This window comes from Lonchura striata, chromosome 2, assembly GCF_050655825.1.
Source record: "Lonchura striata isolate lonStrDom1 chromosome 2, ASM5065582v1, whole genome shotgun sequence".
In the NCBI taxonomy this organism is placed as follows: domain Eukaryota; kingdom Metazoa; phylum Chordata; class Aves; order Passeriformes; family Estrildidae; genus Lonchura; species Lonchura striata.
The window spans coordinates 85,243,504-85,258,852 of NC_140704.1; the positions used below are offsets into that span (position 1 = coordinate 85,243,504).

Genomic DNA, 15,349 nt, shown 5'->3' on the forward strand with positions numbered 1-15,349 from the left:
AATTAGCAGGAACCCTGAAGTTCTTCATCTGTAGATTTTACAGTAACTGCTGGTATACAGTCTGAATATATGGAGTCTCACTGCATGAAAGACAACCAGAATATGAAGGACTTCATTGAGAGAGGAGAAAAATCAGTATTAGAAGTAACAGCAGTAGCTGTCTGTGGAATTAAGATAGACAGGAGTCCAACAAGAGTAGTACAAGAGCAATAGCATCTGGTACTTTTGAGTCTAAAATCTGTGCTTGCAAACTAGCTAAAATATCCTTTAATTCAGAACATTAAAAAAGGTGGGTCTGTGATGGTTAGGGGTGGAACTGGGAATGCAAGGGTGTGACAAAAGCAGTGTCTAGCTGGCCATCAAAGTGTAGGTATTTAAACCAAAATGAGGAGTGATTGGAAAAGCTTGGCAAACAAGGCAGATGCACAGGTTTACAAGATGTGGCAAAGGACAATGAAAACTTCACAAATAATACCCAAAGGTTTGAGGGGATGCAGCTCAAGGAAGAAAAATTATTAGTCATGTAGTAGAGGGGAGAGGGGGTAGCCCTGATGAGTTGAACACAAGGAAAGTAATCAGCCAGAGGGAGGCAGGAAACATGAAATGGAAAAGTTACGTTTCTGGAAGCAGAAAGGGAAGCTTCAGAGAGGCTGAAGGAGAAGGGTAACTGGGTTAAAGTGTTGTTACAGGAAAGAAAATGTGTGAAGGGTCTGAGAAAGCATATTGCTGGTAAGTGGTGATTGCATTGCACCCAGTTGTGATTTCCCATGACATGTTCAGGTTCAAAATACCAAAATGCTTCTCTTTTGTCTTTGTGTAATGCTAATAGTTTCTATACATACTGCTCTTTCATCCTTGTTATGGAAGTGCCCTTTGTCATTCCTTGTTCTCCTTGTACCTTTTGCAAAATATAGAACTAACATCTTTAATCTTTTTCAAAAGATAAAAGCTTCTATATTGGTTACTTTTTTAGATATTTGATTCTTTCACAAGCAAATCTCAGCTGACATTGCAACACAGTTATTGGCATTTTACATGCTTTCATCACTCTATGGTAGTTTAAGGGTTTCTTCCGTAAAACTGTAAAAGATTACTGTTCCTGCTCCCTGTGGGGCTTTATATGCTACACTGCTGATGGCTGAATTTATTCTTGATAAAAAAGATTTTTAAAAAAGAAAATCAATGACTGGCACATCACATATAATGCATCAGGGAAGATACTGTTCCTCTTTGTTGAGGTCCATACCAAATACCAATCTTATGTCTGGAAATCTTGCTGCCTGTCATCAGAGATGATGAAAAACTGAAAGTGTGTATCATTTATCTGAAGTGAAGAGGGAATCTGAGACCTCCACCTGATTCTTTGTTCAGTCTCAGCAGCCATAAGCAAAGTGCACCTGGATCCTTGGGGGCACAGGAGGTCATGTGTGTGTAATGGTTTTTATTCTTTCTTTAGTCTCAAAAAATAACTTACTCTACAGAGTCTTAAAATTTAATTTAAAAAAAAACTGCAAGGAAATTATATCTGGTATTGTTCTCTTGCTCAAAGTACTCATTATCCCATCTTGATTGGCAAGTTATTCTTAATGTGAAGTAGCTAACACAGTGACTTCCAGCCCATGAGGCTTGAGCTGCCTACAAAACTAGTTTAAGTTAACTCATTACTCTTTCCTGTATAAATGATTGAGCTGAGGTGAGTTTTTTTGGATAGGGATAATTGCAATACTATAGTCAATTACCATTATGTAGTGCAATACATATTTTATTTTGAAGTGCCAGAGGTTACAAATGTTTGTGCATGTCATAAGAAGTAAAAGGACCTGAGTACCTAATCAACATTTTTGGCCAAACATTGAGAATGATATCTAGGTGCCTAGAGATAAGCATTAAACTTTAAGGACCAAAGGATATCCAATTTTGTTTACATCTGCTTTTCCAGAAGCCTGTGTGTCTTCCATAGATCTAACTGTGAAGGTATCTCAAGTATTCAAGGGAATTTGAAACCATGTTGCCCCCATCTGTTTGGGGTGAATTTCCCCCTATTTACCTGAAAATGGTTTAATCTTTTTTTTTTTTTTCTTACACTTCCATCCCAAAGTGACCCAGAATCATCCATTTTTCTGACACTTACTAGATGTGGTGGGGCTCATGCTGTTTGGGGCATGCTCTTCAGTCCTACAGTTCCAGGATTTTTCCACTTTCTTCTTCTAGTAACAATTCATGCACAGTGGTCTTAGGAATAAGAAACAGATGTGTTGTGATGAGCAAAATCAAAGACCATGAGCCAGCACAGGCCAGGCCATGGGGCTTTGACAGCAGACACTAGCTTGGAGTATGACAAACCTGCTCTGTCCACAGCTGAAGTTATGTCAAATGAGGGGCCCCAGCAAGAGGGAAGAGAGCATTGCTGTATGCAAGCTGTGGGACTTGCAGTTCCTCACATGCAAGGTACCCTGCAGTAGGCACTGCTGCAGAATATATCTTTTGGAGTCTGGTGGAGAGCAAAGTCACAGGCTCGGTGTTTGCAGCAGAAAGCCTGTCTGGAGGCACTCATGTCATTTAGTGGTGAGCAAGAGGGCATTAAACTCTGTACTGGCTGATGACATTTATTTCAGGTTGTGCTTCTCTGTCTTTTATAAACCTTCTTTGAAAAGGTTACAAACCAACATATACAAACCTTTATAAACAAACATTACCTCATAAGGTGGATTTTTTCTTACTCTTCATTCACCTTTCCTGCTGCTCCCCAAAGTCTGAGGAGTAATCATTTACTCAGTGGGTCAAGTGTCTCAACCTCAGTACTGCAGTCTTTTTTGCTTTCAAAGATACAGGTTTGTGTCTTCTTCCCTCTGCTGCCTTTACTCCTGGTTCAGCAGCTCTAGAATTACCCTGCTTCATCTTCTTGGGCTTGCTTCCTACTCTGCCCCACAAAAAAACACGTGTTTGGCTCTAAGAACCACTATGACAGCATTTCTTATCTCTTAGCCTATTTTGCCTTTAAAATTCAGGGTGGTTTTTCCTCTTGAGTCTTTCACTGGTGAAAGAAATTGTCCTTATGCAAACTAACACACCTTTACCCTCTGAAATGACATGAGGCTGACTGCTGCTCTGATGCCTACACTATAACTTGTGTTGTCCAAGTTCAGAGTCTGCTACATATTACAATAAGCATAATCATTCTATTTTTATGGGCTCTAACACCCCTCTTGCATCTCAGTACACACTAGAAAATTTCCAGTGTTCAAAGTACACAGGGCGGTCCTCTGGTACACTGACATCTGAATCCTGAGGGCAGTTCCTGGTGCTACACAGGTGCCAGTAGTTGTAATACATTACAGCTTAGAACAGTGGTATCTGACAGGGAAAGCGTGGTGCAGGAATGAACCATCAAATATAGCTGTGTTTCTGCCACTGCTGTCATGTGATGAATACACTCTAATTTATTAGACTACCAGTTGAATAATACACCGACTTAAGACCAAAATCTGTTCCATACAAATTAAGTAGACAGCTTTGGCACTTATTAAGTAATGATTGAAAGTAATAATAAAAGCTCTCCCAGTCCTATTCTTTTCATAAATGTGGGAAACACTGATGTTGAGTAATATTAAAAACACTGGGGTGGTGAAAGTGCCCAAAATATGTCTTAAGTGGAGCACACGTGTTAGCATGAAGAGAAGAAAATTCACACATATTCTTACATACAGGCACCAGTAGTTCTGGAATAGGATATCTGTACCTTTATAACAAAGTATGATGGCATTTTGCCATTTTTATATTAGCTAGCTACATTATATGAATTAATGGATATCTTTGGGGAGGGGAGAAATAGTGGACAATTATAGGAAAATATCTATCTCTCAGACAGGGGTCTTTGTTGGAATTAATATCTGTTTGAGGTTTCTTGTTTCTTTAATAGGTCAGTTTTCCTAATCTTGTACTCTCAAACTAGGAACCATGTCACAGCTATTTAATAAATTTGCCAATGTGTCAAAGGCATTATTCAGAGATGAGTGAAAATGGAAGTGGTTTCAACAATGTTACAACAGCAGCGAATTTGTCTCAAGGCAATAGTAGGGAAGAATTTCCAGAAGTAGAACCTTATCTGTTGATGATTTTGCTCTGGTTTAATCTACAAGAAGAATAGTTGCTCTACTGTTTGGCTCTGAAGGCAGAATCTCTGTTAGGACAATTATTAGTTCCTCTGATGTGAAATGTTTCCTGAATTAAGTAATGAAGGCAGGTATTAAGGTGCTGAGACTTTTATCATGCAAAGAAAAAGACATTAAATCTTCACTGTTGAAATAATAGGCAGATGCTATCATCTTACAGTCAAAGACAGTGCATAGTGTTAGATGAATCATCTTCTTAATATGAAAATTATGGATGTCTTATCTTAGAAAAATTACTTTTAAATGTATAGTATCAGAAAAATGCTCTTCCATGCACCCACAACATAACCCTTTTCCTGTTATGTCTATTTTATGTCTTTCTTCCTTCCTTTAAGAGTAAAATTGGACAAATAAGTAAGTTTTCTTTTTTCCTTGTTGAGCTGTTTGCTATATTTAATCACATTATGTAAATCCTCTTTAAAAGCTTCAAATCTGTTTTGGATCTTACAATGTGTAATGTTCAATTACGGAAATAAATTTTAAAAATCAATTTGTTTGTAGGTTAAAGTAGTTCTTCATGGACCCTAATGAAAATTAACAAGGGTATTTATTTTTAATATAATCCTCACACACATCTGCCTCTCTTCCCAGCATCCTCATCACTTCTCACTTCTTCCATTCAGGGAGGCTTCTGGTATTGCAAGCTGAATTGCCCAGCTCTCCTACTAGTGGTTCTAGATAATAGCAGTGCTAGATAAAATTTTGCTGACATTCCAACACTGGTTTCCATTACACATTTCAATCTGCTTTCAGAAGAGGCTCTTAACATGGAGAAACATAATTCAAAGTGAAAATGCTCTGTGGAATGTAACACACACCAGTGCAGAAGTCAAGGATCACAGCTGTGTTGAGCAACACTACCTGTGGGAGAACTTCACATTCACACCACTGTAGAGCAAAGTTTCTTCTATAGCTTATGCTAGAAAGCATGACTCTTCTTCATGTCCGTAGTAAAGAAGTAGGAGCATAACTGAGATAAGAGAAATTAACCAATAACTGATGGAGTTTTTTTCTGTGAATGTCCTACGGTGATTTATTAACTAACTGTATAGTTTTAGAAAAACATCTTGCGGTATAAAGAATAGTCCTTGACTTTCAACTTCCATGGCTTAATTCTATATTAAAGCAAATTCACTTCTTTTTCAATATATTTTCACATAGCTAACACAGTGTTTAAAGTACTTCAACCACAGAAAATGTGCTAACAGTTACACTTGTTAATAGGTTTTAAGACCCACCTAGACAGTGACTTGGATCAACTCTGTAGCTCAGCCATTTCCCTTCTTCTTCCAGCTGGTGCACCACCTGTGTTTGAACCTCTGGAAGGACATTTTTATGTCCTTGACCATGATGCCTGTTGGACTGTGGTCAGTTGCTTTACCCACATGGGTGAGCAGCTTTGTTGGAAGCAGCAGTTCTGTCTTTCACTGCCTCCTGGGGACGGGGAGGGAGGCCTGTACCCCAACAGGCAGCTCCTGCAGGGGGACCTTGAGTCAGAATCTTCTTCTCATTCCCCTCCTGCCTCAACAGCGACGTCACCTGGCATTGACATTACAGGTTCTGGTAGGGGGGTCTCCAAACTGGACACCAGCTTGCCCTGCTGCCACAGATGAAGTACAGTGACTAGATTTTAGATCTACAAAATGTGAGTTTTCTGATACTTGATAAATTTGATGCAATTCCTGGGGGAGAAAGAAGGGGAAGGCAATTAAAAAACCCTACTAAACCCACTCAGAATAGATTTTGCTTTAAATATGCTTCTCATTAAGAACTGATTGGTAATATTGGGCTGGAATTACTACAACTGCTCAGAATAGGGAATGCTGTACTATCCCAGTGTTACACGCTATGTATAAAAAGCCTGTTTTAATGTTTTGAAGTATTTAATACTGACTTGGTTTTCTCATGCCTAGCTGAAGGGTGTGAACAGCAGAAATGTTAGAACTGCTGAGCATTGGCATGTCCAGAATGCTTATAACCTGCTTGACTGTATCTTTTTTAGTTTTCCAACTGAGCTTTCCCTGATAACTCCAAAGCCTTTATTATTGCAAGAAGCATCTTGTGTTTCTAGGCATGTGTACTGGTGTGAATACTACTGCCTGGAATACTAGACCAGTTCCAGGAAAGAAATCTGCTTGGGGCAGCCATCCAGATTTCCTTACACCCTGTGTTCTGGGTTGTAATCTTTGACTGCTAATTAAATGATCATCATGAACTGATTCCACCAGAGGACTGAGGTTCTAAGATGCTCTGTTGCAATTTAAGTGAGGTCCAAAAAGAAAAAGCAATGTTGGTCTATTCTGGATGTGTGCACAGAGTAAAGCAGAAAGTCTCACTGATCTGATTTATCTACTTGTGCTTACTCCTGACCAGTGGCAGACACTGCACTAGAGGAGTAAAAGCTACATCAAATCATAATTTATTTTTTGAAACACCAGCTTAATTTGATATGTATTGCAGACTGAAGTACTCAATGTAAGTGATATACAGCTATTAGTGTGTTCATGTTGAACAGAACAGACAGATACAGGTGAAAATAGCATTTCAAACTTTCCTGCAACAGTGTTTCATAAATGTGTAGGGAAAAAGATTATTTTCAGTTTGCTCAAACAAATCATATCTGAAAGAGAAAGAGGTGCTAACAACTGTTTTACATCAGATATTAATAATATTGCTTAAAATTGTAACAGTGCAAGTAAATTAAATATTAAGTTCAAAGAAGTAAAAATGTTTGAGGACAGGATTTGTATTTGTATTGCAGCCCACTGGAAAGATTCAAATCCTACTGTACACATTTTGTAGGCAGTCTAATGCTTTTTATAATCAGGAATATTTTTACATAATACAGAGTGAGTATTTTCTAACACTTCACATTACCATAAAATCTATTTGATAATCTTTAACAGTTCACGACAGAGATTTAAGTTTTTATTTGTATTATGAATATTCTGTTCAAATGACTGACTGTTATTCCACCATATCAGGCAAAATTGTGAGAAATAAAAATTGTTCAATGTCTGATAGTTAAAAGATGTGATGTTCCTCTTGCCTCTGCTTTCAAATATGGATACAAACAACTGAATTTATGAATTCAGAAATAAGATTTTTAATAAGTGTGCATAAACACTATGTGTAAACATTTTTAAGTTATAAAAAAATCTGATTAAATTACCATATTATATACAATAATCATACCTGATCATCACAAAACATAATGTAGATTAGATTACTAATTATGTTTATATTTCCCAATTTTCCTGTCCTTTTCATCCTGCATGATACACTCATGGTGATTGCTGTATGCAAATTCCTAGCACATCTGTACTGAAGGTGATTCAGAGTTGTTCCACTGACCTCAGTAATAACTTCATCAGGCCTTCACCTTCTCTGATCTTCTCTTTATCACATTGAAGAAGTGAGCAGTCATTTGCCTTAATAGCAATCCTCTGATGTGAGGCTTCTTGTGCATCTGTGCTGGTGCTAACCCTGCCATATATATATATTCTCAGAAGATGCTTTTTTATAATTTTCACAAGCACTGCATGACTTTTAGTTGCAATTTTGAAAAAGAAATCTGTTTATTTAAGCATGAAAAATCATAAAAATCTTAGAATCACTTAGACTGAAAAATATCATCTAGCCCAAACATAATGTACAGAATTTGTTTTTATTTAAATGTTTGATATGACCATTTTAAAAATTCTTTTCATTTTGGAAGATTTTAGGTTCTGGAGATTAGTGGTTTTTTCAGTAAATTCTTGCAAAATGCCTGATTGGAATAGATGTCAGAAAGGCTCCTTTTCTAGTCAGAACTGTGCATACAACTAAGGTTGTGCAAAAAAAATGGTATCCTCTTGAGCAATACTACCTAGCACTACTAAACCCAATTAAATTGCTGCATGTAGAATAGAATTAACCTTATGCAGGGAAGAAGTCTTCAGAGAAGACCTTTTCACAAGTAACAGCATCATTGGGTTTGCGTTCACTGTTGTGGTTTTAACAATTGATGCACATTCAATTTATGGTAGCAAGCTGTGAATTGTTTGGTGGGAGATGGGGACTTGCCAAGCTCTGTGAACTGTGTTATTCAGGTTATCTTTGTGCATATGCTTGGCCTTTACCATCACAGTTCCATTCTCTTATGGATGTGATGTAGCCAAGTCTCAGACTGATGCGGTGTGGAAGTATTAACAGGGTCGGTAATGTGTGAAATGCTTGAACATGCAATCATGTAAATATGGCTTGCTCCAAATTAATATCAGTATCTAATCAGATTACATGCAATGATGCAAATGGTGCTATTAGTCTTGCGTGTTTTCCCTGTACTTCTCCGTCACCCTTTATTGCTGTATCTTCTGAATTCTCCCTTCGTTTTCTTTCAACAAAGGCAAGTATGCCATGAGGGATCTGGTCCACCGACTGCCAGGCACTAACAACAGCAACAGCTCAGCGAGCAAGGCCATGTCTGATGACACCGTTACTGCCATTTGCTGCACTCTGCATGAAGTCATCACTAAAAACATGGAGAATGCCAAGGCCTTACGAGACGCAGGCGGCATTGAGAAACTGGTTGGCATATCTAAGAGTAAAGGAGACAAGTATGTTTTGCAAATCACCTTGCACCTTTCTAACCTCCCCAGTAGTTGTTTCTAGTCCTGAATGTGTTTGCCTTCTCTGTGCAATCGCGAGTTGAATCCTTTTGTTTCAACAGAAATCATGTGCCCAGTGTGAAGGGTGACATGAAACAGACAATGCCAATACCAAAATTCTGCTTTGGTTTATTTTTGATGTGCCATCCACAGCGAAGGACATGCACTCCATGTGCACTTTAAGGAAGAGTAATTATCTACAGTAACCCCTACCTCTAAGCAATAGCAGAAGATCCTGATAAACATTAGGGATCAAAGTGGTTGGATTGCCCCCTGCACAAGGTGTGACATGCAGGTGGAGGGGTCCTTTGAAAAAAGGACCTCATCCCAATTCTGGTACAGCTTCTCTTGATCTAGGAGTGAAGAATGTAAAGTCACTGTCCCTCTTCATAGCTCCCTGCCACCAGCTTGGTTGTAAATCCATGGATTTTCTGACTGGTTGCTCTGAGAGAGCCTTTAGGCTGCTTCATGATGCAAAAAATGTCTTGCACACAACTATGACATTTTCAGAACAGCTATGGTTTCATCTTGTCTGTTTGGCTATGTGCACACTCTTTATGAAGAGTTCACTCTTTATCCTTCTTTTGCCTAAAACAGATAGCCTGGTTCTCATATTTGTCAACCTGATGAAGTATAGTGCAATGGGACTATGGCAGTTTGAAAACAAAAAGCCTTCACTGTAGTGTACAAAACCCATCAGTCCATCTACTCGGAGCTGTCATCACACAGCCTACTGCAGCATCAGAGCTCTTAAAGAGCCCCACAAAGCCAGGCCACAACCTGAAGGAAAGATTTATGCACCCTACATTTGGTATGAGAACTTATGCTCACCTATGTGATCGGAGCATTGCCAATATAATTTAATCACCTTTCTCTTCCTCTACTGTCACCCTTTTCCTTTCATACCAAATTCATTACTGAAACATTCTTGCATTCAAATTGTAAGGGGTAAAAAGTAGTGTGACGAAGTATGTGATTCCAGCTGTGGGAGCTCCCCATGCTCTGCCAATTTATTTATATTTGTATTTTGTTATTATTGAATCTACCTAAATTTTTTATTTATATTTTCTAGATCTGACATTGCAAGCAGGTTCATATCCATTTCTCTTAAGCTGAATGTGTATTATCTGGTAAAAAAATACTGATACCTGTTGAGTCTGGAATTTTTTAAGTATCATGGGCAGTTTTAGGAGGATCCAAGGGCATAATTCCCTGTCTGAATAAATCTCATAACTGTGAATACATCTATTTCTAATTAACCTAGAGCAGAGTAATTCCATAACATCCTTCCAAGTCATGATTATGCATCCCTCCTCTCAAGTACTTTGACCTGCAGTCCTGTATTATTATTTTTACAGGTTACACAGTTCTAGAACAAGAAAACCTGTCAACACACAGTGCTGCAAATGCCCATCTTAAGTAAAAGTTCAATTTTTCATCTTTCAGAAATGTCAGTACTGTGTGCTATTGGTTTGGTTTGGTTTCTTACACATAATTCATTGTTTGAAAACCAAAATTGCTGTTTGTTGGACTGATAGAACATTTCGACATGCTCACTTTAGTACAGTAAATCACTTCTGTATGAAGTCATTTAGTCCAGTATGAAGCAACTGCTTCTGAATGTGTAGGATACTGAACTGGTCATGCATGCTGGTATGTGTCACTGTCAGTAGTTTGGTGCTGGCCTGATAACCTTTGGAATATGCCCAGGACTTGAACAGTCTCCCTGTATGACTGCATGAGACAACTGGTGTTCATAAGGTTATAAGGTTATCTATATTGGCCAAGCCCATATCATCTTCACATGGCTCCTGCTTCTCCTCAGTACTTATGGAGTGGTTGGCACAGTTGTTTTCCTGGTTACTCCATGCTTACCAGCACCCCACTAGCCAGTACAGCTGGAAGTATAATAAAAACAATTATGCTTGAAAGGGCTTATCAAAACCCTGTTTACTCACCAATCACCCACCTACTGCTCTACTCTGGGTGAAAAATGGAATAGAAGTGGAAAAAAAGCACCAAATAAATTACTAGGGAAATGTTGTATTATTGAATCAGTTGTATCATATCAGCAAAAGCTTACAAGTCAGCCTATCAGTGATTCTTTTCAGAAATCACAGAATGAACCAAAGCCTGGCCCCTGCCCAAAGCAGCAACTTATGATTGCTGCTAGTTTTCTGGTTTCCCTTTGATGTTTCAAACTGTATGCCTCTTCTGAGTAAAACATAAATCACCTCAATGACTGCCCCAAACTCCATCAATCCTCAGTCTGGACTTTGGCCTTTGCAAGGTTTTCTAGCGTTCTACTACTTTTTTTGTATTTTTGATCCTGCACAGTGTATGCTTCCTTAATGGGCTGGGTTATTTTCCTGGTCCTTTTCTATTTGACCCTTCTTCACTGAGATGAATGCCCTCAATTTATTTTTTAATTACCTATTCCAGCAGTAATATATGACACCAGCTGATTGTAACAATAGTTTAGAACTTCTTTCAAAACTTGTCTGAAGATAAATACCATGTGAAGTTACATGGTTTTCAACACAACATTGTATTCCTGTCATTAAAGGATTATGGTGTGAGCAAAATCCTAGTCCACATTTGGATTCCTAATGAAATTTATCATAACTTTTTGTAATCAGTTGTATTTCTGCAACTTAGCTCTGCATTTCAAAACCAGTGCTCATTAGTCATCTAGAGTTTCTTTTGGCCACTGCTGAGAGGTGCTAAATGAGTTGAGTGCACTGTCCTGAGCTAGAGTTCAACAGCTTGCAAAGAAAGAAATTATGCTCTATCTCCTTGTCCTTTATGCCAAAAGTTGTAGCATATCTTAGATATACATAATGTCAATTGGGTTCTCAACAATTTTGCCAATTGCTACCTCCTAATCTTACTATTATTTCTGCTTCCAGCAGAAATCCCTGTGTGTACTGAGATGCACAAGTTTTTTCTCCTCACTGATTGATTAGTACTATAGAAATAGGATCTATTGCCCTTGCTTAAAAACACATTGGTCTCCAAGATGCCAAGAAAAGATCTTACAGTATACTTGAAACACACTTCATTTGTGGGTTTAAATCCATAGCAGTGCATTTGAAAATTGGAATGAGTGGTGTTCTTTATATAAGTCTCTTTCTCACTCTTTTTTTCTCTCTCTCTCTTCTTTTTTAATGTATGTATGTAACAGGCATTCGCCTAAAGTGGTGAAAGCAGCATCTCAGGTCCTCAATAGTATGTGGCAGTACAGAGACCTGAGAAGTCTTTACAAGAAGGTAAGGCTTGAGTTTTTTCTAGATTTATCATATTTCTTAGTGTTATCCGAATTTGGGGGCTGAGAGACTTTAAACCAAAATATTTGTTTATGTAACTGGAAATTCACTTGGAGTTTAAATTTCAGATACTTGGAGTTCTTATTTTTTCCATAATTTCTACTTTTAACATAAAAATTCCCTTTGAAAATATGTGTGATGGTGAAAATGGGATGTGAATTTGATTTTGAAATAAATTCATACAAAGGGTGCTGGATCTGACAGCCTTGGAGAGTGCAATTCTCTGTACACTGAATGTATGTAAGCTCTCCTACTGGAACAGTCCTTATACCTCCTCACCTTTTCATGAGGAGATTATCAGATTTCCAGCCCTTCAGCTCCCAGGTTTCCTCATGAGATTGTAAACAAGAGTATCTGAAGGAGTGGTGCTTAGGGACCAGCTACATATGGAGCTGGGCAGAAACCTGTAGCTTTGTTTCTAATCAGCCAGCATACAGTGGCATCATATACTTGGTTTTCAGTCTGTTGAGTCCATAGTACCATGCCATTCCCAAAGGGTTGCTAACCTCTTGAAAATGAATTGCAGTAGAGTAATATAACACTGTGAAACAACATTCTATACATCTTTTTTAAGTTGTGTCTACTTAGTAAATGAAAACATTTACAGCAATTCTTTTTCAATATTTCCAAAATTAATTACGTTCCACGTGAGTGTGAGCCTGCAGATTTAGTTCTTCAATGTCTTCTTGATTGGAATGTCACATCTTATATAAGTGATATTTGTATTTGGAATCTCATCAGAGAGAGCTAAGGCTTCATGTGGCATCTTCAGTTCAGGCCCTAGGTAAGGCTGAGTTTTAAGGATTGTGAAGTAGGGGAGGTTCACAGTGGTATGGTCTGTGTTGTATTTTGCACAAGAAAATAGCTTAGTTACTTGAAATACATGCACCAAATCTCAAGCTGGCAGAAGCTGACCTTCTGTGTGAAATGCTGTTCTTTTGCATGCCTCATCCCTGCTTGTGTCAAGTCTGAGGAGTGAGGAAGATGGTTATTGAGTCTCTCCCATTGTTCACTTCCAGTGTTTTCAGTCATCCTTGGCAGCCTCAGGGATACCATATGTGAACACATTCCAAGTAACAAGCTGGTCCTCAACTGTCCCATTAAGAAGTGGGAACAAACATGAACAGGCTTTTCTTGATCCAAGGCAGTAACACGCTGGAAGTGTGCATAGCCTGACTTCTGTGTATGTGGGTGGCTGCACTGTAGAAGCTGAGCTGTTCTGCACCATAATCTCTTCAAGGTTCTTACAATATCTGGCTCATGTCCAACCTTCTGTCTGTGTATATGTGCCGTGATGGAAAAGCAGTTTCTGGGGTTGCTCCGTGCAGGAGGTAATAATGCTTGTGCTGTGTAGCTGCAGAGTTTACCGCTACTTAAGGGACACTGTTGGCTGCTGGTGTGACTGCTGGTGATGGACTTATTTGCACACTAAGCATGTTCAGGTACTAAGTACCTTACATGCTTACAGAAGCATTTTCCATGGCCACAAATACAGACTTCTGATATGGAATATAGGGCAGGCTAGCTTTAAACATAGCTTCCAGGACACTCACAGCAGATAGATTATGTATATTAACAGGAAGAGAATTGTATTTATGTCTATATTACTTAATTCCTACACAAAATCTTGAAATTAAGATCAGTCTCTGTTATGTATTTGTATACTTATTACATGCCATTATATGTGCTGTTAAGCCTTGTATAAGTAAGGTTTCTTTTAATCAAAATGTTTAGATAGTTAAATTTAAATACTCCTTTTTTGTTAAAATACATACAATTATTTTCTAAAATTATAATATTTATTAAACTTGCCTCTAATAGGCTGATTCTTATGCTGGCTGTCTGAGTTTAACCACTGTTTGGAAGGCAATGTCAATAGTTTTATGATAGGAAAATTAGAGAAGTTTGCAGTATACTAATAGTCAGCTACTTATGTAATATAAAAATACTGGATCAATGCAATCTTTGTTTGTCCCATTAAAATATATATGTGCCAGTAAAAACAAGTGAACGTAGAGTGTAATACAATTAGCACTGCGTAGTATCTTGCATTTGCACAGCCTTTTTTGAAGTGCAGGTAAATCACATTGCATAACCATCAGCAATTGGCTCCCATATACTAAAGTATCTATACAATTGCTTTCAAATAATTGGCCAACAGAGACACAATTTTGTATTGTAATACAAGGAAATTTCAAGCATCCCATTATAGTTAAGTGAAAGCAGCAGCAATTATCTTCTGTTTGAGAAACAATGTAACCAAATAGTTTGAATTGTGATATATTTTAGAGCTACACATTCACAATAAAGTAAGAAGTTGTAAAAATAATAGAAGCATTATTCTTTATTAATAGGAAAAGAAGGCAATACATGTTTACTGCTGATACAGTAGCAGTCAATATATTTAGTCCAAGTATGACTGGACCAGCAAAAACACTAAAACCTCTTTCATTTTTCTAATTTTGCTCAACATTGCAAGGAACATCCTACAGCCAGCAGGAAATAAATTGCACTGACAGAAATCCAGAGTTGGGGATTGGTGTGAATGTTCTTTAAGTCCACAATATCTTATGCAGTGTTTGCAGTGCTGTGCCACAACATGTAGGCTCCACTGGCAGGCTCTATCCAGTGTCTGGGGATTTCCAGGTCATAGCTGTGTTGTGGCTTTAGTGGGACACACAGACTCTTTAGGCTGGGCTGGCATGGAAAAGACACAGAAAGTAAACAGCATTTAGATCTGTGAGTGAGGCAGTAGTGTTAGATAGTCGTCTGTAGGCTTGTGCTTTGAGGGAAAAAATCAGTTTTGCTCCCTAGTGTAGTTAAGTTGGCACTCTTCTAACACAGTCCAACAAGGAAAAGTTATAACATGCATAAATATTTCTGGTCCTAAAACTGTAGGGGAAAAAAATATAAAAAAAACCCCAAATATACAAATCAAAACAAAAAAAAAAAACAAAAAAAAACCAAACAAACAAAAAAAAAAAAAACTGAGACCTGACAGACAAAGAGGAAGCAATTAATTTAGTATTGAAATGAAGGAGTTGCCAGCCACCCCAACAGTTGCAGGTCCTTTATCATGCAAGAGCTCATCACAAATACTGTTTAATTTACAAGCAATAACTGGTACAGAAATCCAGTCTGAAAAAGTCCACAAAGAGGAAAACAATGTTCAGGTTCAGTCACATATAGACAGTGAGTAGAT

General features: G+C 38.0%; 1 protein-coding gene across 8 annotated transcripts in view; it reads left to right on the forward strand.

Moving 5' to 3' along the window:
* CTNND2 (catenin delta 2) overlaps nt 1-15,349 on the forward strand; it is a 644,065-nt gene that overhangs the window by 596,489 nt on the left and 32,227 nt on the right. For all 8 annotated transcript variants that reach the window (XM_085573606.1, XM_031503967.3, XM_031503965.3 and 5 more), the window contains 2 exons: nt 8,560-8,770; nt 12,006-12,090. In XM_085573606.1, the coding sequence (XP_085429732.1) occupies nt 8,560-8,770; nt 12,006-12,090 (296 nt within the window). The remainder of the gene's footprint in view (nt 1-8,559; nt 8,771-12,005; nt 12,091-15,349) is intronic.